The sequence below is a fragment of the Erinaceus europaeus genome, chromosome 17, assembly GCF_950295315.1.
Source record: "Erinaceus europaeus chromosome 17, mEriEur2.1, whole genome shotgun sequence".
Taxonomy (NCBI): domain Eukaryota; kingdom Metazoa; phylum Chordata; class Mammalia; order Eulipotyphla; family Erinaceidae; genus Erinaceus; species Erinaceus europaeus.
The window spans coordinates 30,699,368-30,724,269 of NC_080178.1; the positions used below are offsets into that span (position 1 = coordinate 30,699,368).

The following is a 24,902-nucleotide window of genomic DNA, read 5'->3' on the forward strand; positions in this document are numbered from 1 at the left end:
GTTCTTTCTCTCTCCTATCTTTCTCATTAATAAATAAATAAAATCTTAAAAAAATAAATATAAAAAAAAATAAAGTAAAGGACTTTGGAGGAAAAGTGGGGGGTGGGACTTTTTAGGTCCTGGTGCATGATGGTGGAGGAGGACCTTTGGCTGATATACAGCCAAAGGTATTTACTAGGTATGAGATCTTAAAATATATACAACTAAATTAAAATCTCTACTGAGCTATATAAACAGTATGATAGGGGGCCAGGCGGTAGCACAACTGGTTAAGTGCACATGGCGCGAAGTGCAAGGACCCTTGTAAGGATCCAGGTTTGAGCCCGGGGCTCCCTACCTGCAGAGAGGTCGTTTCACAAGTCGTGAAGCAGGTATACAGATGTCTTTCTCTCTTCCTGTCCATGCTCGATTTCTCTCTGTTCTATCCAACAACAGTGACAGCAATAACAAAAACAATGATAACAACAACAATGATAAACAACAAGGGCAACAAAAAGGGAGAAAATATAGCCCCAAGGAGCAGTGGATTCCTAGTATAGGCACCGAGCCCCAGCAATAACCCTGGAGACAAAATAAATAAATAAATAAATAAATAAAAATAAACAGTATGATAATAGGAATCTGACTTAGGTCCATTAAACTCCCTGTTTTATGATTTCACAATTTTTTCTGGGTTGTAATAAAAAACCAAATCTTTTAATGATAGGCACCAGTGTCTTTTTTTTTTTTTATGATGAATTTTCAATTTATTGATGTTTTCCTATGTTGGGTAGAAAAATTTTTGCTCTTTTTTTGTTTTCTTTATTGGGGGATTAATGTTTTACAGTTGACAGTAAATACAGTAGTTTGTACATGCAGAACATTTCTCAGTTTTCCATACAGCAATACAACCCCCACTAAGTCCTCTGCCATCCTTTTCCAGGACATGAACTCTCCCCCACACCCACCCCAGAGTCTTTTACTTTGGTGCAATACACCAACTCCAGTCCAAGTTCTGTTTAGTTTTTTCTCTTCTGATCTTGTTTTTCAACTTCTGCCCATGAGTGAGATCATTTCATATTCATCTTTCTGTTTCAGCCTTATTTCACTTAACACTGTTTCTTCAAGCTCCAGCCAAGGTGGACTGAAAATGGTGAAATAGCTGAGTAGTATTCCATTGTGTATATATACCACAACTTTATCAACCATTCATCTGTTGTTAGACACTTGGGTTGCTTCCAGGTTTTGGCTATTACAACTTGCGAAAATAGGTATACACAAATCTTTTTGAATGGGTGTGTTGGGTTCCTTAGGGTATATACCCAGGAAATGAATTGCAGTGTCATAAGGTAGGTCCATTTCTACCCTTGTGAGAGTTCTCCAGACAACTCTCCACAGGGGTTGGACCAATTTACATTCCCACTAGGAGGATTCCTTTGTCCCCACAACCTCTCCAGCATTTGCTGCTGCTATCTTTTCTGATGACATTCCCAGAGGAGTAAAGTGGTATCTCATTGTTGTCTTTATTAGCATTCATCTGACAATCAAGGACTTAGAGCATTTTTTCACATGTCAGCTTTTTGGATCTCTTCTTTGGTGAATATTCTATTCATGCCCTCTCCCCACTTTTGGATGAGGTCATTTTTTTTCTTGTTGAGTTTGCAAGCTCTTTATATATTTTGGTTATTAGTCATTTGTCTCATGTATGGCATGTAAAGATCTCCCATTCTGTGAGGGGTCTCTTTGTTTGGGTACTGGTTTCTCTTGCTGTACAGAAGATTTTTTTTTATCTGATGTAGTCCCATTGATTTATTTTTGTTTTAGTTTTCATTTTAATTGGATTTGTTTCATTGAAAATGTCTTTAAAAATTATACAGAATTAGTTCTGCCAATATTTTCTTCTAAGAATCTGACAGTTTCTGGCCTAACATCCAAGTCCTTGATCCACTTGGAATTTACTTTTGTGTTTGTAAAATGTAGTGGTTCAATATATAGTTTCATTATATAGTTCAATATATAGTTTCAAAATATATAGGTAAAATATAGAGTTTCATTCTTTTGCATGTTGCAACCCATTTTTCCCAACACCATTTGTTGATGAGTCTCCCATTTATTAGTCTGGGCACCTTTGTCAAAGATTAGATATCCATAGTTGTGGGGGCTTACTTCTGGGCTCTCAGTTCTATACCACTGATCAGTGTGTTTGTTCATGTTCCAATATCAAGCAATTTTTTAATATTAATTTATTTATTCCCTTTTGTTGCCCTAGTTTTATTGTTGCAGTTATTATTGTTGTCATCATTGTTGGACAGGACAGAGAGAAATGGAGAGAGAAGGGGAAGACAGAGAGGGGGAGAGAAAGACACCTGCAGACCTACTTCACTGCTTGTGTAGTGACTTCCCTGCAGGTGGGGAACCGGGGGGCTCAAACCGGGATCCTTATGCTGGTCCTTGTGCTTTGCACCATGTGCGCTAACCCGCTGCGCTACCGCCTGACTCCCAGTACCAAGCAATTTTGATTACAAAAAAATGGCTCTATAATACAATTTGAGATCTGGGAGTGTGGTGCCTCTAATTCTGTTCTGTTCTTCTCAACATTATTTTGGCAATTCTAGGTCTTTTCTGGTCCCAGATAAACATTTGTAGCAATTGTTTTATTCTCCTAAAAAATGTGGTTGGGGCTAACATTAAATTTGTAGATGGCTCTGGGTAGCATATTCATTTTGATGATGTTAATTCTTCTAACCCATGAACATGGAATATCTTTCTACTTCTTTGTGTCTTTTTCTATTTCATTGAGTAGTGACTCATAATTTTCAGTATACAAGTCTTCCACTTCTTTGGTTAGGTCTATTCCTAGATATTTTATTGTTTTTATTGGTATAGTAAAAGGATTTGGTGTCTGGATTTCTTCTTCCAACTTAGTGTTTGCATAGAGGAATGCCACTGACTTTTGAATGTTAATTTTGTAGCCTGACACCTTACTATATTGTCTGATAATTTCCAAAAGCTTCCTGCTGGATTCTTTATATTTTTTCTATGTATACTATCATATCATCTGCAAATAGGGAGAGTTTGACTTCTTCTCTTCCCATCTGTATCCCTTTAATTCCTTGCTCCTGCCTGATTGCTGTGGCAAGAACTTCCAACACTATGTTGAATAGTAATGACGCCAGTGGTTTTGCTTTATTCTTTACCAAGAGTTATATTTTAAACTTGATTTTGGCCCAAGGCTAGCATTAACTTTAAGCTGTCATGGCCAATTTCAAGAAAGTTCATAAAGAAGTTCAGGGAAAGGGTGACAACATTTTGATTGACACAATAAATGTGATGTTTGTAATTTTAATCAAATTTAAATGAAGACATGCTTCAAATAATATGTCAGACTGTTGTTACTGAGTTAAAAATCTAATGACAACCACTGTCATTAGTAGTTAAATATAGCCATCATACCTATAGCAATACATGATGACACTTAACAACATGCAGAAACAAAGAACTTAAGTATTTAGGAAAAAAAGGCAGGGGGGAGTGACTAGAAACTCAAGTTGAATGCAGGAATGTGGCCTGGATTTAATCTATTTACCAAACATAGTCACAATTGTATTTTGAAAAGATGATGTAATTGAATATAACAGTATGTTTTCTTACTGTTAGAGCATTTATATTTTATAAACTCCTCTTGCACCCATGAAATGATATGATCATTCATATTTAATGTCATTATCTATACCTACTTGACAGAGCATTAGCATGTTTTCAAGTTTATTGCCCAACTATAAGAGAATGAATTAAAAAAAAAAAGATTGCTAATAAGCTCATGGACTTGCAGTTACAGTCTCTGCTTTTCTTTTGGTGACAGAGGGAGCAACCCTTATATTTGCCTGGCACATGCAAAATGGAAAATTATTACAATGTGGGGAACACCTAGATTCATTTAATTGTATGACAGGTGGTGTTTTGTTTTGTTTTGTTTTTGGTTTCTAGCAGTTTCAGAAACTATAGTACTACTGTGGGTAGACTTTATAACACAGAAGCAGGGTTGAAACTACTTTATTTTCATGACCTGCCTCTTTAGTTTGAAAATGAAATTGTATGTGCGTTCTTCAAAATGAAAGGTAACCCATTTGGGCTATTCTCTGAGTGCTGCAGGAGAACAGTTGGGACAGAGGTGATTTCATAATCTCAAGCAATGGGATATGGCTGTTTTGGAAGTCTTTCCCAAATTTATGCTAAGCTTTAGAATTTCACTAGAGTGCAGTCTCAACTCCATCCTCTCCTAGCTCTTAACTGTCTAGAAATAAGTGCCCGAGAAGAGGAAGTCTGAGAAGGGTCCGATTGTGACTGCTTTGGAAACCTCCCCCACCAGGTGTGGCTAACAAATTTAGAGAGCATGAGGTGAGAAAAGGGCCTCTTCTTTAGCAATTGATTGTGTACTGTCACAGTCTTTGATGAGAGAATTATACACAAAGTAGAGAGATTCTTGAACTTTCTAAGAGGGAAGTGCCAAAGTTTCTGTTGTATATGGTCCAGCTTTCTGGGGACATTATGTCTTCAATGCCCTCTTTTGAGATCTGTAATTATGTGTGAAATGTCTGTCATATAAATGTCTGTCAAACTTATGCCGTAGCACAAGTTTCTTTAGTGCAGAAACTACAATTTCCTTACCATCATTTTTCCATCATAGGCCCTGTGTTTAATAGTTGTCCAATGGGTGAATGAGAGATCAAATGAAATAGATGCCAGGGTGAACCATCCATATCTCAGTAAGATGGTGGTGAGAGGGGAGGTAGGAAAAAAAAAAGTCTCTGAACAATCTGCTTTGACTACAGTGAGTCAACATTTGGAATGAGTATATTAAAAACCCCTACCCCAAATTCATATGTAGATTTGTGAAACTTTTGGCAGGGAGCCAGAGTAAGAAAGCCTAAGGATAATTACATTGCAAAGAGACTAATGGTTATGCTGATGTTTGTCTGAGCTCAGACAATGGTCAGAAGTGAAATGGTGGGTTAAATGATTCTCCCATGAACCTACAGGTCTGAGGTTTTCACCCCTCCAGCATACTCCTGAGAGTCCCATCCCTTCCTCTCATTTTTTTTTTTTTTTGAGGGTGGAGGAAAATGGTGCTCTTTTTTTATTTAATACTTCTCTTTGTATTTCTCATAGTACTTTGCATAGAATAGGTGTGAATTAATTCTCCTTAAAAGAAGTTGTGTGCACAGCTGAGAGTTTTGGGATAGACTCACCCTTTCCTTTCTCTTTTATAATTTTGTTGGGGAATGATGGTTTACATTATAGCTGTTGACAAATTTTCATCTTCCATTGATAGATGTCTGCAAAATACTTTCACCCCCAATGAGGTACCCCCACCCCATACACACACTCCAAGTCCCCTCCATGCTCTCCTTCCCCAGAGTCCTTTGCTTTGGTGCAATTCACCAAACCCCTTTTATAATTTCACTATTGGAGGCAGAAGGTAGAGTCTTTTTTTTTTTGGAGAGTTTCTTTTCTTTTTTTTTAAATTTTATTTATTTATTTATTCCCCTTTTGTTGCCCTTGTTGTTTTATTGTTGTAGTTATTATCGATGCCATTGTTGTTGGATAGGACAGAGAGAAATGGAGAAAGGAGGGGAAGACAGAGAAGAGGAGAGAAAGACAGACACCTGCAGACCTGCTTCACCTCCTGTGAAGCGACTCCCCTGCAGGTGGGGAGCCGGGGGCTCAAACCTGGATCCTTTTGCCAGTCCTTGAGTTTGGCGCCACCTGCGCTTAACCCGCTGCGCTACCGCCCGACTCCCCAGAGAGTTTATTTTCTAACTCTTACATAGGTACCAGATAGCTACAGCCCCGGGAGGGATGTCAGGGGTTTGAGATGAGAAAATTAGTAGAAGGCAGTGATGTGAAAGCAGTTAGTAATGACTCCTATGTTTTCTTGGAAGTTCAAAGTGGGTATAAAGTTGGCACTATGTTTCTTGTTTTAACACTAGTCTTTGCTCCCTGTTCCAAGTATACTACAATCTTTTTACCATTTGATTACATTTCAAAACCCCCGACTTCTAGCTTTTGAGATTAATCTTCTTCCCCACCTTCAGGCTTTATTCTGCTGAGCATCTTCAAGTTCCTCATTGTGGCACAGAAAAGTCAAAGCCTCTGGATGTAATAGTATTTAAACTGACTGTTAATCCTCTAACCACATTTCTTCATATGAAGGAACACATGCCTTGATCTGTGATACAAAGGAAAAAAAAATCACTGTGTTGCTAAATGTCAGCACTTCTTCCTTCAACTGTTTTTTATACAGAAGGCCTATAGCCCATTTTGTGAGGTATTCTTCCCTAGATCTGTCTTTTTCCTCATTTAGCCTAATAGCTTTGTTTTATAGGGAAATAGATTTTTCCTAAATGTTAGAAATATTGTTCTAGTAGTCCCATCTGTCTAAACAATGGGGTGGCCTGCTTTGGAAGATATGTGACTGCCCAGTCTGCAGAAGGCTCTGCTTTGGCTACTTCCTACTTTCTATGCTTTGTCTCTGCCCACTCTATTCAGTCTCCTGCAATGGTCTTTTACATTATGTGATTTGGGGCATTTACTTATGCTGTTTTCTCTACTTGGATTTTGCTGCCCTATTTTTCACCCCTTCCAACTTTGATTGCCACCAGGGTTTATTGCTGGGGGTAGGTACCTGCATGACTGCACTGCTCCAGGTGACCATTCCCCCCCTTTTATTATTATTATTTTTAAATTTTTTATATTTATTTATTTATTTTACCTTTTATAGTTTCCCTGTTATAGTTATATTTTCCCTGTTATTGTTATTATTATTGATGTCTTCATTGTTAGGTAGTACAGAGAGAAATGGAGAGAGGAGGGGAAGATAGAGAGTGGGAGAGAAAGATAGACACCTGCAGACCTGCTTCACTGCCTGTGAAGCGACCCCCCTGCAGGTGGGGAGCCAGGGGCTTGAACTGGGATCCTTATACGTTGGTCCTTGTGCTTTGTGCCATGTGCGCTTAACCCACTGCACTACTGCCTGACTCCCTGTTCTTTTTTTTTTCTCTTTATGACAGAGACAAAGAAAAATAGAGATGGGGAAGAGAGAGGAAGAGAGAAGGAGTGAGAGACATCTGTAGTACTGTGTCACTATTCGGGATCTTCCTTGCCAGTAGGGATGTGCCCTTGAATTCAGATCCTCATTCATGGTGATGTGTATGTTCTGTTGGGTGTGCCACTGCCTAGCCCATAAATATATATATATATATATATATATATATATATATATATATATATATATATATATGTATGATTTTCAAATACTATAATTTTGAGTACTACAAGCATTTTAGATTTCAACATGCTGACTCCTACCTGAGTGGAACAGGTATATTTGTGTTCTTCTTTGAGAATTTTTCATGTCCATTGCAAGCTATAGCAGATGCCACTGCTCTCTGCCATAGCACTTGCCATATTGCATTTTGTTTCCCTTTCTTGAATTCCCAAATACACATTGCATGCTTTGGAGTGCTGAAAGTCTAACATGGACAAATTTACAAAGACAGAAGTTCAATAAAATGAGGAACTTACAGATGAAACCAAAAGGTCCAAAGGGAATAGATCAAGGAATTTTTTCCTGGAGGAGGTAACACTGAATTGAGAAAGAAAGGAGATCCCCATGGGGAGTCGGGCTGTAGCGCAGCGGGTTAAGCGCAGGTGGCGCAGAGCACAAGGATCAGCATAAGGATCCCGGTTCGAACCTCGGCTCCCCACCTGCAGGGGAGTCGCTTCACAGGCGGTGAAGCAGGTCTGCAGGTGTCTATCTTTCTCTCCTCCTCTCTGTCTTCCCATCCTCTCTCCATTTCTCTCTGTCCTATCCAACAACGACAACAACAATAAAACAATAAGGGCAACAAAAGGGAATAAATAAGTAAAATAAAATAAAAAAAAAGAAAGGAGATTCCCCTAGCAAAGGGAGAAGGAAAAAAAAAAGAAATGATTAAACTTTGGAAGCAGAAAAAGGGCATATTGTATACCAGTCTCAAATTCCTCTTCCTCAGCATTTCTCATGTGGAGTGATTTTGACACCAAGTGAATATTTGGCTATATCTGGAGATATTTTTGGTTGTTCAACTGGGAAGAATCTACTGGTATAAATAAAGATCTGTGGGATGGACACTGATGCACCTGGCTGAATGCACACATTTTAGTGATCACAGGCCTGGGTCCAAGAGCCCAGTCCCCAGCTGCAGGGGAGATGTTTCATGAGTGGTGTTAACAATGTTGCAGATGTTTATTTCACCCTTTCTCCTCAATTTCTGTCTCTATCCAAAGTAATACTTTTTTAAAAAGTTGTGATGTAAAAGTACCTCTTAGGAGATGGGAAATTAGGTTTGGGAAAATAGCTTACCTAGGAGGGTGCTGCTTTGTCATGCATGTAGCTTAGGTTCAAGCCCAACCCCAGCCGCACTTTGCCTTTCTCCCTTGTCTGTTTTTCTTTTCTTTTTTTTTTTTTTTAAATTTTTTATTTAAGAAAGGATTAGTGAACAAAAACATAAGGTAGAAGGGGTACAACTCCACACAATTCCCACCACCCAATCCCCATAATCCCCCCCCTCCCATGGTAGCTTTCCCATTCTCTAGCCTTCTGGGAGCATGGACCCAGGGTCGTTGAGGGTTGCAGAAGGTAGAAGGTCTGGCTTCTGTAATTGCTTCCCCCCTTGTCTGTTTTTCTATCTGAAAAAATTTGACATGGAGTAGTGAAGCCCCAGAGATATCACACACACACACACACACACACACACACACACACACACACACACACACACACACACACAGTTGTAGTTAATATATATTATAAATTATATTTCAAATATTCTTTTTTTTATTGTCTCCAGGGTTAACACTGGGACTCAGTGTCTGCACTATGCATTCACTGTTCCTGGGGACTATTTTTCCCTTTTTGTTGCCCTTGTTGTTTGTCATTGTTGTTGTTATTGTTGTCATTGTTGTTGGATAGGACAGAGAGAAATGGAGAGAGGAGGGGAAGACAGAGAGGGGGAGAGAAAGACACCTGCAGACCTGCTTCACCACCTATGAAGCGACCCCCCCCTTGCAGGTGGGGGGAGCCAGGGGCTTGAAGCCAGATCCTTGACGGGTCCTTGAGCTTTGCACCATGTGTGCTTAGCCCACAGCACCACTGCCCAGCCCGTTCAAATATTCTTATTTGTCGTGGTCTCTTTTATGTTAGAGTGCATAGTTTTAAGAAAGTAAATCATTTTTACATCTTCACAGCTAAAAGAATTTTGAATATATTTCATTGAGATAAGTTTTATTGGCATAAAGAGAAAATGTTATTCCTTCCTTCATTTGGTACATCTATCTATCCAGTAAGCATTGCAGTGTTTAGGCTAGCAAGCACACAGACATCACTCAGTAATATAAATTCACTAGTAGACATTTTCACAAAGAGCAGGAGAGAAGGTGTTCAAGTCGAAAAATGTCATCTAGTAAGATGATCCCAAACTAAGTCTTGGGAAAATTGCCTTGAGCTCTTTCCAGTCCTCTCTATTCTTTCATTTACCAAACTCTTTATGAATTTATTTTCTTTTCTAGAAGAAATTTTATAGCACTGTAGTCTTGAATCTGCATCCAGGTGGTTCATAATGGAGAAAGGAATTATGTGGATGAAATGGTAGATACACACATCTAATAAAATTTATTTTTTTATTAAAAGAGACATAAAAATTAAGTTTCCATAAATTGAAGATCTAAATGCACAAGAAAAGGTTATAACTTATAGCTTATCATGTGTAGTAAGCTTATCTGCATATCCTCTACCATGTCACTAGAACTTAAGCACAAGTAGACTATATATATTTATATAAAATTTTCAGATAATTTGTGTTCTTTTCTTAACAACTAACATAGTCCTTGCTGTGTGGGAGAATTGAACATTACCAAATCACTTTCTGTTATAGTACAGATCTTATATGCTCTAAAGATTCAAAGAAATAACAGATTATTGTGATGTAGCAAAATGGAAGGTCCTAAAATGGATCTTAAAAAGACCTGAATCCGGAGTTGGGCGGTAGCACAGTGGGTTAAGCACATGTGGTACGAAGTGCAAGGACCAGCATAAGGATGCTGGTTCGAGCCCCCGGCTCCCCACCTGCAGTGGGGTCTCTTCATAAGTGGTGAAGCAGGTCTGCAGGTGTCTATCTTTCTCTCCTCATCTCTGTCTTCCCCTCCTCTCTCTATTTCTCTCTGTCCTATCCAACAACGACAACATCAATAACAACAACAATAATAACTACTACAACAATAAAAAAACAATGGCAACAAAAAGGGAAAATCAATCAATCAATCAATAAAAATAAATAAACAAAATACTTAAAAAAAGAATATCAATAATTACTATAAAAAAAAAAGACCTGAGTCTGAATAAGTCAAGGATGGAGTGAGAAATTTATTTGGTATATCCAAGGAATTATGAAATACCAACTTTATTTTTTATTTTTACTTTTTTAAAGTCTTTTTACAATCTTTTTCTTTTTCTTTTCTTTTTTTAAAATTTGTTATTGGATAGAGACAGAGAGAAATTGAGAGAGAAGAGGGAGATAGAGAGGAAGAGACACAGAGAGACACCTGCAGACCTGCTTCACCGCCTGTGAAGTGACACCCCTGCAGGTGGGGAGCTGGGGGCTCGAACCGGGATTGTAATCAGTCCTTGCACTTTGCGCCACATGCACTTAGCCCACTGCACTACCGCCCGACTCCCCTATTTTCACTTTTTTGCTTCTAGGGTTATCACTGGGGTTTAGTGCCAGCACTACGAATCCACTGCTCCTGTTGGCCATTTTTTTCCATTTTTATTGGATAGGAACAAGAGAAGTTGAAAGAAGAGAGGGAGATAGAGAGGGAGAAAGAAAGATCTGCAGACTTGCTTCACCACTCATGAAATGTTCCCGCCTGCAGGTGGGGAGCAGGGACTCGAACCTGGATCCTTGTGCTTGGTAATATGTATGCTTAACTTAGTGCACCACAGTCTGGCCACCTTGCAGAATAACACTTTAAAGTATGGTGTAATAAAGAATTTTAGATGGAATCAAATTGCTATCAAACTCTTCTGTTAGACATGAAAGATAATAGATTGCATTTGATACACAATTGAGCCTAATAGATATTTGCTGATTAATTTATAGAGGACCTGGATGACTAGTAGAAAACTTTAAAAACTAGCACCAGGAGCTTTCTTTTTAGACAATGACAGAATGGAAATTTTGGAAAAACTCAGCCATATTTGGAATGTAGAGTGTTAGATGAAATGACAGTTGATCAAGTATAATTAGGAAGCTCTTATATGTGATAAGAAGCGGAGAGAGCAATGAACAGGTATGTATGGCTGGAAAGGAATGATGCTTTAGAGAGTTACCATGAAGAAAAAAACAGCTGAGAGTTAGGGGACTCTTCTCGACCATGCATGAAAACGCATGTCCCCCCAACAGTTTGCCTCATTTGAGTCTGTTTTAGGTCAGGTTTTCTTAACTTGGAATTTTTATGCAAGGGACTTTATATGGGATTACTGTCAGGAAAAGAGTGAGGGAAACAGCGTAAGTAGAGGAAGAAGCTTGACTAAATTGTGTATTCACTTAAAGTCTAGCCCCAGTCTGTAGTGGAACACACACTCCAGAGTTGTGCTCTGTGGATCAAAGGTCTGGCTATTGTGTCCAGAAGTCAGTCAGTCACAGGCTGTGGGTTATTCCCTTAATGAGGATGGAAGAGGTCATCTCCTTTTAGACCACTTTCAGTCCAAAGGAAGTCACAGAATAAGGGACTGCTGTGAGATGTTAACAGACAGAACTTAAAGTAGTTTGAATAGTAAAATGAATCTGGAGGTAGTACCATAAGACTGTTCCTCATAGGGACTCTAGTTGAGATTTTTATGACAGTGTCCCATCACAACCAGAATAAAATCTAAAGCCTGGCCTGCAAAGTCTGCCTTCCCTCTATCTCCTTGACTTCATTAATTTTTTTTTTTGCCTCCAGGGTTATTGTTGGGGTTCAGTGCTGACACTACAAATCCATGGCTCTGGAGTATAAATTTAGTTTTAAAACTGGGTTCCTAATCACTACACGACCCTGTCTTACCATGTGCTTTTTTGCCATTATCTTAGATTTAATATATCTAACAATTGCAATCTTTTGCACAAATTGACACACATACTTCACATTTCCTATTTCTGTTTCAACTGCTTTCATCATTCTTAAGTTGGTCAGAGAGATAGTGAACCCTTGAATGAATTGTTTATTCACTCAATAATATTTTTAATATTATTTTTTAATTTTTTATAGAGGCAGAGAGAAATTGAGAAAGAAGGGGAGGTAAGAGAGGCATCTGCAGCAGGTCCTGCTTGTGAAGCGTCCCCCTGTAGGTGGGGAGTCGGAGGCTTGAACTGGGATCCTTAAGGGGGTCCTTGCGCTTAGTACTATGTGTACTTAACCATTGCGCCACCACCCGCCCCCTTCTCCTTGACTTTTATTTAGACACACAAACTTTCTTTTACTTCCTGAAACATATCAAGAAATTTCTCATCCCAGAGACTGTACTTGATTTTCACTATGCCTAAAATGTTTTTGCCTTCTGAGTAATTTAGCTACTCAGATGCCATCTCATTAGAGAAATCTTCTACTGACTCTCTTTACAGGAGGTCATTTACATGAGACATTCTGATCTGTCCTAACTGTCATCTCAGTACACTGATGAGTGGACACCTATTAAATATTATTGAATGATGAGTCCCCACCTGCAGGGAGGAAACTTCACAAGCAGGACCTGCTGCAGATGCCTCTCTTACCTCCCCTTCTTTCTCAATTTCTCTCTGCCTCTATAAAAAATTAAAAAATAATATTAAAAGTATTATTGAGTGAATAAACAATTCATTCAAGGGTTCACTATCTCTCTGACCAAGTTAAGAAAGCAGTTGAAACAGAAATAGGAAATGTGAAGTATGTGTGTCAATTTGTACAAAAGATTGCAATTGTTAGATATATTAAATCTAAGATAATGGCAAAAAAGCACATGGTAAGACAGGGTCGTGTAGTGATTAGGAACCCAGTTTTAAAACTAAATTTATACTCCAGGGCCATTACCTATCAGCAACAGATCTTCGGCAAGATATTTAACTTTTCTGGGTCTCAGTTTCCACATCTATAGATGAGGATTATGATATTACTTCATAAAGTTGTTGATTAAACTATGTGAGTTAATATCTGTAAATCACATAAAATTGTTTCTGACTAGCTAGTAAGTAAATTTTTGTTGGGAATTAAGGGATTATGTAAAAAGCAAAGGTCCTGAAAGCCAGGGCCGTGAATTAAGTGAAGCACCAACTGTAGAAAAAGATTTTTTTCCCCCTTAATCACTGGGCTTTAACTACTCTCTGCTGACTTTCTCAGATGGGAGGAGTGCAGGGAGAAAGATACCTTAGCACAGAAGTTTCCTCCAGTCTTGTGGGGACCTGGGTTGTGTGTGGTGAAGCTGACTTACTAGACAAGTGAACTGCTTTGCCTGTTCTATTGTAAAAAAATTAAGGTGATATTCACTTGTACCATCCTGAGTGAGCATTCTTAAATTTTACATTATGGGAGATGAGGAGATAGCATAATGGTTATGCAAAAAGACTTGCATGCTCCAGGTCTCAGGCTCAATTGCCAGCACCACCATAAACCAGAGCTGAGTAGTGCTCTGGTATCTCTCTCTCTCTCTCTCTTCCTCTCTGTTTTCCTGTATCTCTCTCACTAAAATAAATAAAATATTTAAAAAATACTTTTGACCTCTCCATTTTTATTCCCTAACTTTCATCTTGGTTTGTGGTTAAAGCAAATCTACTATAGCTTACATTTTTCTAAATCAGAATAACCATAATACCTCTTTCCTCTGGTCTTGTTGAAAGGGGAGTCTTTTATAGGATGGGGATATGTATAGATTGACCTTCCAATGCCCATATCCAGTGGAGAAGCAATTTCAGAAGCCAGAATTCCTACCTTCTGCACCCCAAAGACAACTTTGATCCATTCTCCCAGTGGGGGAGAAGTGATAGGGGGAAGAGGATAATAAGAGGGCTCTGAACTCCAGCTCTATCAGCACCCAGAGAGAGAGGAGGAAAAGGGGAGGGACATATGGAGGTAGTGATGTCATGAGTGGCTTGGAGGGGAAGAGAGGATTGGATCAGGAAGCAAAATGGGGCAATTATGTATAAATGTAGACAGATAGTTGTAGAGATGAATGGGGCGAATAGTGGTGCACCTAGTTGAGTGCACATGTTACAGTGCACAAGGACACAGGTTTGAGCTCCCCAGTCCCCACCTGCAGGGGGAAATCTTCACAAGTGGTTCAGCTGGGCTGAAGGTGTCTCTCTTTCTTTCTCCCTCTCTATCATCCCTTCTCTTTCCATTTCTGGCTGTCTCTATCCAATAAATAAAGATAATAAAAAAATAAAAAAAAAAAGAGATGATGGCTTGTCCATGTGGTGGCTTGCAGTGGATCAACTGAGAATTCAGAACTCTGGTGGTGGGAATGGAGTAGATTTATATCCCTGTTGATATGTAATTTTGTAAATCAATATTAAATCACTAATAAAAATGTTTAAAAAGTGGGTTCTTTTTACTGCTAATGCTGCGTTGCCTCACTGTCCCTTACTGTGTTTTCATTCTTTTTTTTACTACTTAATTACCCATTTCCCTGTATTCAGTCTCCTTTGCTTAAATACTCTGAGAGGATTCTTTTTCTGGTTGAAGTGTACACATAAGATATTTAGTCTTCATCAAGTGGTAGAATAGTGCCTACTATTTACTTTGTAGGTGAGAAATAAGAAATTTGCAGAGGTTTAATTTATGAGTGTCATTAAGTAATAAGAGTTGAGGAACTGGGGAGATAGCTTAATGGTTATGTAAAAGACTTCCATGCCTGAGGCTCAGAGGCCCCAGGATTAATTCCCAGCACGACCATAAACCACCACTGAGCAGTATTCTGGTATCTCTGTCTTTTTTCCATCTTCTTCTCTGTATCTGCCTCATTAAAATGAATACAAAAAAAATAATGTTAATAAAATCAGTTGACTATCACATATAGTATGATGTTAGAGTTTATATTCTTTATACTGTGCAATGCATTTAAGGTGGGGAATGTCAAGATTGAGAGTAAATGCTTATCAAAATACAAGACTTGGTTTGACAAAATAGCTCACTTGGATAATATGTTGTTTTGCCATGTGCATGACCCAGGTTTGAGTCTGCCCCTACTACTACCCCTACTACTATCTTAGGAACTTTCCATATTGTGATCTTTTTCTCTTTCTTTCTCAAAATAAAGAGAAAAAAAAATCCAAGCTATAAGATTTAGTGACCTTTTTTCCAGTGAGAAATTATTTTTTAAAAAATATTTATTTCCTTTTGTTGCCCTTGTTGTTTCACTGTTGTTATTATTATTGTAGTTATTATTATTGTTGTTATTATTGATGTCATTGTTGTTGTGTAGGACAGAGAGAAATGGAGAGAGGAAGGGAAGACAGAGAGGGAGAGAGAAAGACAGACACCTGCAGACCTGCTTCACCGCCTGTGAAGCGACTCCCCTGCAGGTTGAGAGCCGGGGGCTTGAACCAGGATCCTTATGCTGGTCCTTGCGCTTTGTGCCATGTGCGCTTAACCCACTGCGCTACCGCCCAACTCCCGCGAGAAATGATTTTTATAATTTTGATAGATACTAACCATTAATTTCGTTATATTCCCATTTTAGTGGTAACAACCACTTTTATCTATTTCTAAAAACAGTTTCATCATCAGCATTCCAAAAATAAGACCCCTTACTAATTCAGTTTCTCCCCATCCTCCTTTTCTTCCAGTTCTTGACAACTCTCAGTCTATTCTCTTTCTCTGCACTTATTTTCCATAATAATTTATGTAAATGGAATTAAATGTTGCCTTGTATGGCTACTTTCACTCAATGTAATGTTTTTATGTTTTAAAAAATTCTCTTTCATTATCTTTATTTATTTGTTGGACAGGGACAGTCAGAAGTCAAGAGTGGAGGGGGAGCTAGAGAGGAAGAGAAACAGAGATACACCTGCAGCACTGTTTTATCATTTGCAGTGTTTTCCCTCTGCAGGTGGGGACTAGAGACTTGAACCTGGGTCCTTGTGCACTGTAAAATGTGGGCTCAAGCAGGTATGCCACCACCTGGCTCTTCAGTGTAATGCTTTAAGATTCATCTACATGTAGCCTTTATCAGCATTTCATTCTTTGCATTACTGAATAATATTCCATTATATGTACATGTAATTTGTTTATCTACTCATCTGTTGGTAGACATTTAATTTCTCCCGTTTAGCTATTATGAATAGTGCATCTATTAACATGTGAGTTCAGGTATTTATTTGAGTACTTGTTTGAGTACCTTACTTTTCTAGTGCCTATAAATTTCATATTACAAAATGACTAAATATAACTAGTTTATTGACAGGCCAATCATATATATAATCCAGTTTTAATTATTTTGCAACTTTTGCTCTGTATTCTGCCTCCTGTATATGTGTGTACTTGTGTAAATGAGAGAGGTGAATTTATTCTTTTTTTCTTCTTTGAGGTAGAGATAAGCAGATCTAGTACAAGAAACCACAGCACCAAATGTGGTGAGGAGTAGACTAGCATGTGGGCTGTGCACACAGCTGAAGTGAATTATTTCACTGGCTTGAGAGGTTTTTTTTTTTTTCCCCTGAAGGTTATTTACAACCACTGGGTGGTGTTTCATATCAATACTAGCATACTTTATATAAAATGTTTTTCTTAGGTCAAAGAAGCCATGCTTCTTTCAAAGTAAGAAGTTTTTTTTTTTTTTTTTTAATTTGGGTAAGCAAGAAATGCAGTTATTTCAAGTTTATATGCAAATAAAGCTTTACTTCTCATTAGGAAAAATAAAGAACAAATGAGGGAGCAGTCACTTTTGTAATTCATGTAAAAGTGAAACTAGAGTTAAAGCTCGGGACAGGTTCCCCGAGGGTCTTTAGAATGAGTCCAAAAGAACTTTCTCTGTGAAAGTCCCTTCCTCTTATACTCTTCTTATGTCACACTGGGGCCAACTTGCCATTGGCCCAATGAAACAAACTCCTCCCACTTCATATGGTGCAATGCAAAGACCTTTCACCACATGCATCTCAGTTCCACATGTGCAAACTTAGTGAAAGCCAGGTGTGCTAGTGTGCATCCCAGTTTCACGTGTGCAAACCCAGTGAAAACATAAGTGTCCGTGCACCCCAGGACTCTCTGTGCACTGCATGGTCCCTCAACAAAAGGAAAATATAATTAAAGTAGTGTGCACAATTTTAATAAATAACTCAGTGCAAATGTATTATTTATGAAACGAAATTCTTGGCAAAGGGGATTGCTGACTGACAACTTAGTATGCAATATGCTACACTTCTGTGATTATTCTTACATTTTCAAAGTCATACATAGTAATTTAGTTGCAATCATATTAATATTAGTGTAAGTTTTGAAACTTAAATTCGTAAATACATCTTTGAAAACACAGACATCAACATAAACTTAATGGTTTTCAGTGTTAGTGAGATAGTTTGAATCTCATCAAAGGAGCCCTAAAAGGCACTTCCAGTCTATTCAAGGTGAAGAGTTTTGTAAAGCTACTATTGAAGGTTGACATCTGAAAAAAAATCACAAATCATATTAACTAAAGATATAAAAAAAAAGTCTTTTCCCACAGCCAAAGAACATAAAAATTCAGAGCCTGAGTTGTTTTATAGTAAGTAAAGGACTTTGGACCCTTTCAATGCACCATTTCAGCCCAGTGCATCTGATCAGTGATAGAGGCATGCTAAGGTGAATTTTAATTAGGACTAAATTGTGGTATTACTCTTTCATACCCTGAACATCTGTTCCCTTCAGAAATGATGATTTATGCAGGCTATCAAAGCAGACAGCTTGCTACAGCTTATGTCACGGTTAGTAGGAAGCTGGTGGTAGCATTTCAGAAAACCAGCATCTAAATGGAAACTGGCCAGTGTATATGCTATATAGGTAGTAGGAAAGAGGGAAACATGATGTGTCCATTTTTTATTTTGAAGCCAAATATTGACTTGACTTTAAAAATTCTCTTTTAGATCATCTGTTGTTAATGAAGAAAGTAACTTGGACAATGAATGGGCTGATGTTTCCTACTGATGTCAAAAGGCAGAAAACCAAGCCTATTCTTTCTAGCAGAATGAAGAAACTTACAGAGAAGACCTCAGTCCGAATTCTATTCTTTAAGAATGGCATGGGGCAAGATGGGCATGAGATTACAGTTGGAAAGGAAACAATACAAAAGGTAATTTTATATCCAATGCTGAAGTATGAATTAAATTTCAATAGTTTTTGTGACTTGATAATTTTCTTCTAAATATCATTGATAACTAATAAAGCAAAATGTTAATAAGACCTTATGTAGAGCACAAAATTTCAACTGTTTAGAAGTATGTTTATTTACTATCAACATAAATTACCTTAGTAAAGCATTATTTCAGGAGCTTTTAAAAATATTATATTAATTTATTTATTGGATAGAGAAAGCCGGAAATCAAGAGGGAAGGATGTGATAGATAGGGAGAGAGACAGAGATGTTACCTGCAGCACTGCTTCACCAATCGCAAAGCTTTCCCTCTGCAGATGGGGACTGGGGGCTCGAACCCAGGTCCTTGCACATTGTAACATGTGCACTCAACCAACTGTGCCACCTCTTGGACCCCTATTTCAGGAACTTACTTGACAAATATAGCTGGTCTTTTACCAAGGTAAAAATTATGGTTGTGCTTTGGGAAACGTTCTACCTGGCTATATATTTTTTAAAAGCTATTTATATAGAAATATAATTTAGATTCAAATATCAAATCTGCCTCCCTTTTATTCAGTTTATTACTAATAGCTAGAATCTTCCCTACTCTTTGAGAGAATAACTAAGATTCATTTTTTTTCTTTTTTATTTAAGAAAGGATTAATTAACAAAACCATAGGGTAGGAGGGGTACAACTCCACACAATTCCCACCACCCAATCTCCATATCCCACCCGCTCCCCTGATAGCTTTCCCATTCTCTATCCCTCTGGGAGCATGGGCTCAGAGTCATTGTGGGTTGCAGAAGGTAGAAGGTCTGGCTTCTGTAATTGCTTCCCCGCTGAACATGAGCGTTGACTGGTCGGTCCATACTCCCAGTCTGCCTCTCTCTTTCCCTAGTAGGGTGGGTCTCTGGGGAAGCAGAGCTCCAGGACACATTGGTGGGGTCTTCAGTCCAGGGAAGCCTGGCCGGCATCCTGATGACATCTGGAACCTGATGACTGAAAAGAGAGTTAACATACAAAGCCAAACAAATTGTTGAGCAATCATGGACCCAAAGCTTGGAATAGTGGAGAGGAAGTGTTACTCACTGCAAACTCTAGTGTACTTCTGCTTTCAGGTATATATTTTGCAGTAGTTTACGGATACGTGTGAACATATGCTTTCTCTCACAGAAACTGGTGTATATCTAGGTTTTGACTAAGATTCAGTTTTACATTGTTCATATTTGTAAAAGAAAATCTGAATGGGCATAAGAAAAATCTTGTAACAATGAAGTATATTTAATTTTTTTAGATTCATTTATTTATTTTGGGAGAGAGAGAGAGAGAGAAAGAAAAGGAGATATCAGTACTATAGCACTGCTTAGTTCTTGTTTATAGTGGTGCCAAGAATTGAACCTGTCACCTCCAAAGACTCAGGTATGAAAGTCTGATATGCCACGGTTGTGCTATCTCCTAACCCGCGTGAACTTTAAATAATAAAATTATAAAATAATACTTGTTATATAAATGCATGGTTTTGAAAGATGCCTATGCTTTCCACCCTATCTCTAATATTTAAATATGAAGAAACTAATGAGAATTAAAAAAATCGTTTTACAGATAATGATACCTCAACCACTTTTAAAGTATCACAGCAATAAAACATAGTAAATATGTTTTAGAGAGATAAAATGTAATCAAACTGTCTAGATTTCAATCTTGGCTTCATCATTTACTATTTAAGAGGCTTTGAACAAGTATTGCCTTTGAGACTCAAAATTTTCATCTAAAAATGGGGGTAACATTGCTTGCCTCAGAAAAATGATGTGAAATTTGAATATGACATTACTCATGAGTGAAATACTTGACACCCCAAATTTTGCAATAAATATTTGTGATTTTTATCTTTAGGACTCATAAATGCATGTTTAACAATTAGATTTTTTTGCTCATGTAAAGCATTTATTATGAAAGCAAGACACATGTAAGTCATTTTGCTATCTTAGACTATTTTCAAAATGAACATTGCTTCAGGTAGGTGAACAGGTAACTAGATTATTAAAAAATTAACACTGAAGTATCTATTCCTTTATCTACATATTTTTGTGGTTATTCTACAAACAAAATTAAGTATGAGTACTTACTGAGGATTAACCAGGATTTATTTACTTTATATCTTCAGATTTGAATTGTGAGTAAAACAAGGGGTATTATACACCAGAGCAAATTGCTGAACCAATCGTAACATTTTCCCTGGAGGTTTTATAAAATAGAGAAGATGGACATATCTCTTGAATTGTTAAGGTGCAGTCATTCTTGAAGCTAGAAGCTAGATTAGATAACCTTTTGAGTTCACTTCAGTTCAGTCTCTGTAATTCTTTGTGTTGGGGGTAGAATTGGGGTAATAGTCCCTGACAGAGTACATGTTTTAGGTGAAAGGTTGAGTATAAATAAAAATGTTACTTTTTTGTTTTTTGACTCTAAAGAGTGACATATTTAAAAATGGATGATTACAGGCTAGGGGGTTGTGTACCTGGTTTACTGCATATATTATAATGCACAAGGACCTGGGTTCAAACCTCAGGATCCCACTTGCAAGAGAAAGAAACCTTGCAAATGATGAAGCAGTGCTGCAGTTATCTCTTTCTCCCTCTCTATGTTTCCCTTCTTATGTTTTCTCTGTCTCTATCAAATAAATAAAATATAATAAATGGATAATCAAGGGACTCTTTAGCTTATGTTTTTAAAAGATAATTTTAATAATTCATAAAACTCAGATTTAGTGGTAAATGTATTTGTAAATATTTCTAAATAAAATATCACATTTAAAAGGAGAGTAGACAATAAGATGCTCACCTTGGGTGTCAATAAAACCTTTTGGAGAAGAAATACGTTTGCCTAGTTACTATTATTATTATTTCTGCCAGGGTTATTACTGGGATCTGTGCCTACACTACAAATCTACTGCTCTTGTGGCCATTTTTTAAATCCATTTTATTGGATAAGACAGAGAGAAATTGAGAGAGGAGGGGAAGATAGAGCGGGAGAGAGAAAGATAAGACACCTGAAGACCTGCTTCACCACTTGTGAAGCGACCCCCAACCTCTCCCACAGCTGGGGAGCTGGGGACTTAAACTGGTATCCTTGTGCTTTGTACTGTGTGTGCTTTTTTGTTTGTTTGTTTTAATTTATAAAATGGAAATACTGACAAGACCATAGGATAAGAGGGGTACATTTCCACATATTGCCCACCGCTAGAACTCCATATCCAATCTTCCTCCATTGATAGCTTCCCTGTTCTTTATCCCTGTGGGAGTATGGACCCACGATCATTATGGGGTGCAGAAGGTGGAAGGTCTGGCTTCTGTAATTGCTTCCCCGCTGAACATGGGCATTGACAGGTTGATCTATACTGCCAGCCTGTCCCTCTCTTTCTCTAGTGGGGCAGGGATCTGGGGAGGTGGGGTTCCAAGACACATAGTGGGGTCCTCTGCCCAAGGAAGTCGTTCTGGCATCATGGTAGCATCTGGAACCTGGTGGCTGAAAAAGAACTAAGATATAATGCAGAACAAATTGTTGACTAATCAGGAACCTAAAGGCATGAATATTGCAGACGAAGATTGGGGTATCCATTTTGGAAAAAGCTAGTAGGTCTGTTTTAGGTGTATTCCAGAATGCCTATGACTTTACTAGTTTTTGCCTGAGCCTGACAGCTAATATGCAGGTGGACCCAGGTTATTGTCTGGGGAGATGGTGTCATAGTTGGAAAAAGGACTAGAAAGCTGGATTAGGGAAGAGAGTAGCTCCTAAATATGGGGAAAGTATATAAATATTGTTAACTGTAAACCCCACCGGTTTTATCTGGGGTCCATCCATATTCAGCCCAGAAGGCTATGTAACCTCTGCATCCCTGTAGGTCTGAACTCACATTCTGTGGTCACGGCTAGGAACATTCTAGGCTGCACTAATTTTGGGACCCATATTCCTCGGGTAGTAGGTAGAGTATCTTGTCCAACCTCCCTTGGAATGAAATTTTCCTTACCATTATTGATCCACATTGAGGGCAAGGTCCTATATGGGCCCACAAAGGGGTTCATTACATTGTTCCTAATGGAGATGACCAGTGACAGTGGCAGGAGGGATCTGTTAGAGGTCTAGGCCCATCACGCTTGTGTGGGAACCGCAGGACTCCTTGACTAGGGACCCAGGTGATGGGTGGCCTGGTAGTCATCATTAAAGTATGCCAGTCTCTTGCCCTATTCAATTTTGTAGTCCTTACTGACACAAAACCAGTCCTTACTGGTTAGTTTTGGAGTGATTGGGGGACATGTAATAAGAGGTTGGTGAGGAGGGTATGTAAGTATAAGTAGAATCTATTTCCTTAGGTACTCTAAGGTGTCTTTTTAGTTATTCCTACTTTCTTGCTTGAGTTTTTGATTCTCTGCCAATTAGTGTGCACTTTTCTTTAAGGTATATAGTTTCCCCTAACTTATGGATACACTGTACTGTGGGTGCATAACCTGGTGTGTCACTGCCCAGCCCTCCCTAATTATTTTGTAAATAAACATTTAAAAGCTTTTTTGAAACCACATTGTAATACCCTATTTATAGATTTAATACCAAGTCAGTAATATGAGTAAAAAGGTGGCACAGTCATTGGAGAGATACTAATTACTATTTTATGATAATCTCATGGGAATGTTAAAGGCTAATAGTTATTTTTAGATTACTGTGAAGTAATATAAAACTGAAATGGAAATGGCCTAAATATAGTGAAGGTTTATTCAGTGAGATAAAAAGATGATTATTGAATAGGGTTGGTAAAATAAGGTAGTTAAGGTATAAAAGTTCTCTCAACTTCTAAAGGAGTCAAGAGGAAATAACTGACCTTATGTGCAAAATTAAAAGAAAATCCATTTATTTGACTTATGGGGTTAAGCAACTAAGAAGTTTGAAATGAGGGCCAAGCTGATGTTTCTTCATAAAATCTGGAGTGCCAGGATTAGTTGTTATGGTTTTAATAATCATAGACCGACTTGCCACCACAGAACAAAGGCTAACCATATATAACCATGGTTTTAAAGTAGTATTTAATTTTTTTTCTAGACATAGAATGAAAGAAAATAGAAGCTTAGAAGCATCAGCTTCAGACACGTAACTTTTTAAAAAAATGAATTTTATTTTATTTTTGAGAGAGATGCAGAGAGGAAGGGAGAGATTGAGAGAGAGAGAGAAAAAAAAACACCAGATTGAGAGAGAAAGAAAAAAAACTTTTTAAAAAATATATTTTATTTATTTTATTTTTGAGAGAGATGCAGAGAGGGAGGGAGAGAGAGATTGAGAGAGAGAGAGAAAAACACCCGGCTCTGGCTTATGGTGGTGCGGGGGGATTGAACCTGGGACTTCAGAGCCTCAGGCATGAGAATCTTTTTGCATAACCATTATGCTAGCTACCCCCCACCCCACCCCAGACATGTAACTTTAAAAAAAAATTTTTTTTATATTTATTTATTCCCTTTTGTTGTTTTATTGTTGTAGTTCTTATTGTTGTTGTTGTTGTTGGATAGGACAGAGAGAAATGGAGAGAGGAGGGGAAGACAGAGAGGGGAGAGAAAGATAGACACCTGCAGACCTGCTTCACTACTTGTGAAGCGACTCCCCTGCAGGTGGGGAGCCGGGGTTCGAACCGGGATCCTTATGCCGGTCCTTGTGCTTTGCGCCACCTGCGCTTAACCCGCTGCGCTACAGCCCAACTCCCGACATGTAACTTTTTAAGACTAGTGCTGTGATGGATGAGATTTATTTTCCCTCAATTATCCCTTGGGACTATTATTCAAGAAATAACATATTGTAAATATTATTCAAGATAGTATTTTTTGTGATTATTTATCTCTCAACTATCAATAATTTTATATTTATATTATTTTATTTTATTTTTTGCTTCCAGGGTTGTCTCTGGGGCTGGGTGCCTGCACTTTGAATCCACTGTTCCTAGCAGTCATTTTTTTTTTTTAATTATTGTTGTTGTTGCTGCTGTTGTTTGATAGGAGAGAAATTGAGAGAGGAGGAGAAGATAGAGAGGTGTAGAGAAAGACACCTGTTGCTCTGCTTGTTAAGTGACCGACCCCTTCTGTAGGTGGGGAGCAGGCAGCTTGAACCGGGATCTTTATACTGGTCTTTGCTGTCAGGCTGCACACGGAGGAGAGAGAAGAGATCAAGAGAAGAGATCGGAATGGAGAGGGAACACAAATCTTTATTCATGAAGACACCTCAGAGTCGAGTGAGAGCGCAGCGGTTAGGGCCACATGGAGCTAGCAAAATGGTCACCTCCTGCTATTCGCAGCAACCCTTCTCTGCATCTATCGCTGAGGTGAAAAGCGGCAAAGAGAGAGAGGGGCAGAAGCAGAAGGGCTTTTATGGGAGAAATTCCTGAAGTGGCAAGTCAGGAAGGGATAGGCTAGGAAACAAGGCACTCGAAGGTAGGGTTACAGCTCTTGCAGGAATAGGAGGGGGGTGGATGTCTAAACAAGGCACTCAGGGAAGCTTGGGTATCAGCTCTGGCAG

At 38.3% G+C, this 24,902-nt stretch overlaps 1 protein-coding gene across 1 annotated transcript in view; it reads left to right on the forward strand.

Annotated features, from left to right (window-relative positions):
• Positions 1–24,902, forward strand: part of LOC103126330 (doublecortin domain-containing protein 1) — a 109,090-nt gene that overhangs the window by 66,847 nt on the left and 17,341 nt on the right. The window contains exon 6 of the mRNA XM_060176650.1: positions 18,147–18,352. Within this exon, the coding sequence (XP_060032633.1) occupies positions 18,147–18,352 (206 nt within the window). The remainder of the gene's footprint in view (positions 1–18,146; positions 18,353–24,902) is intronic.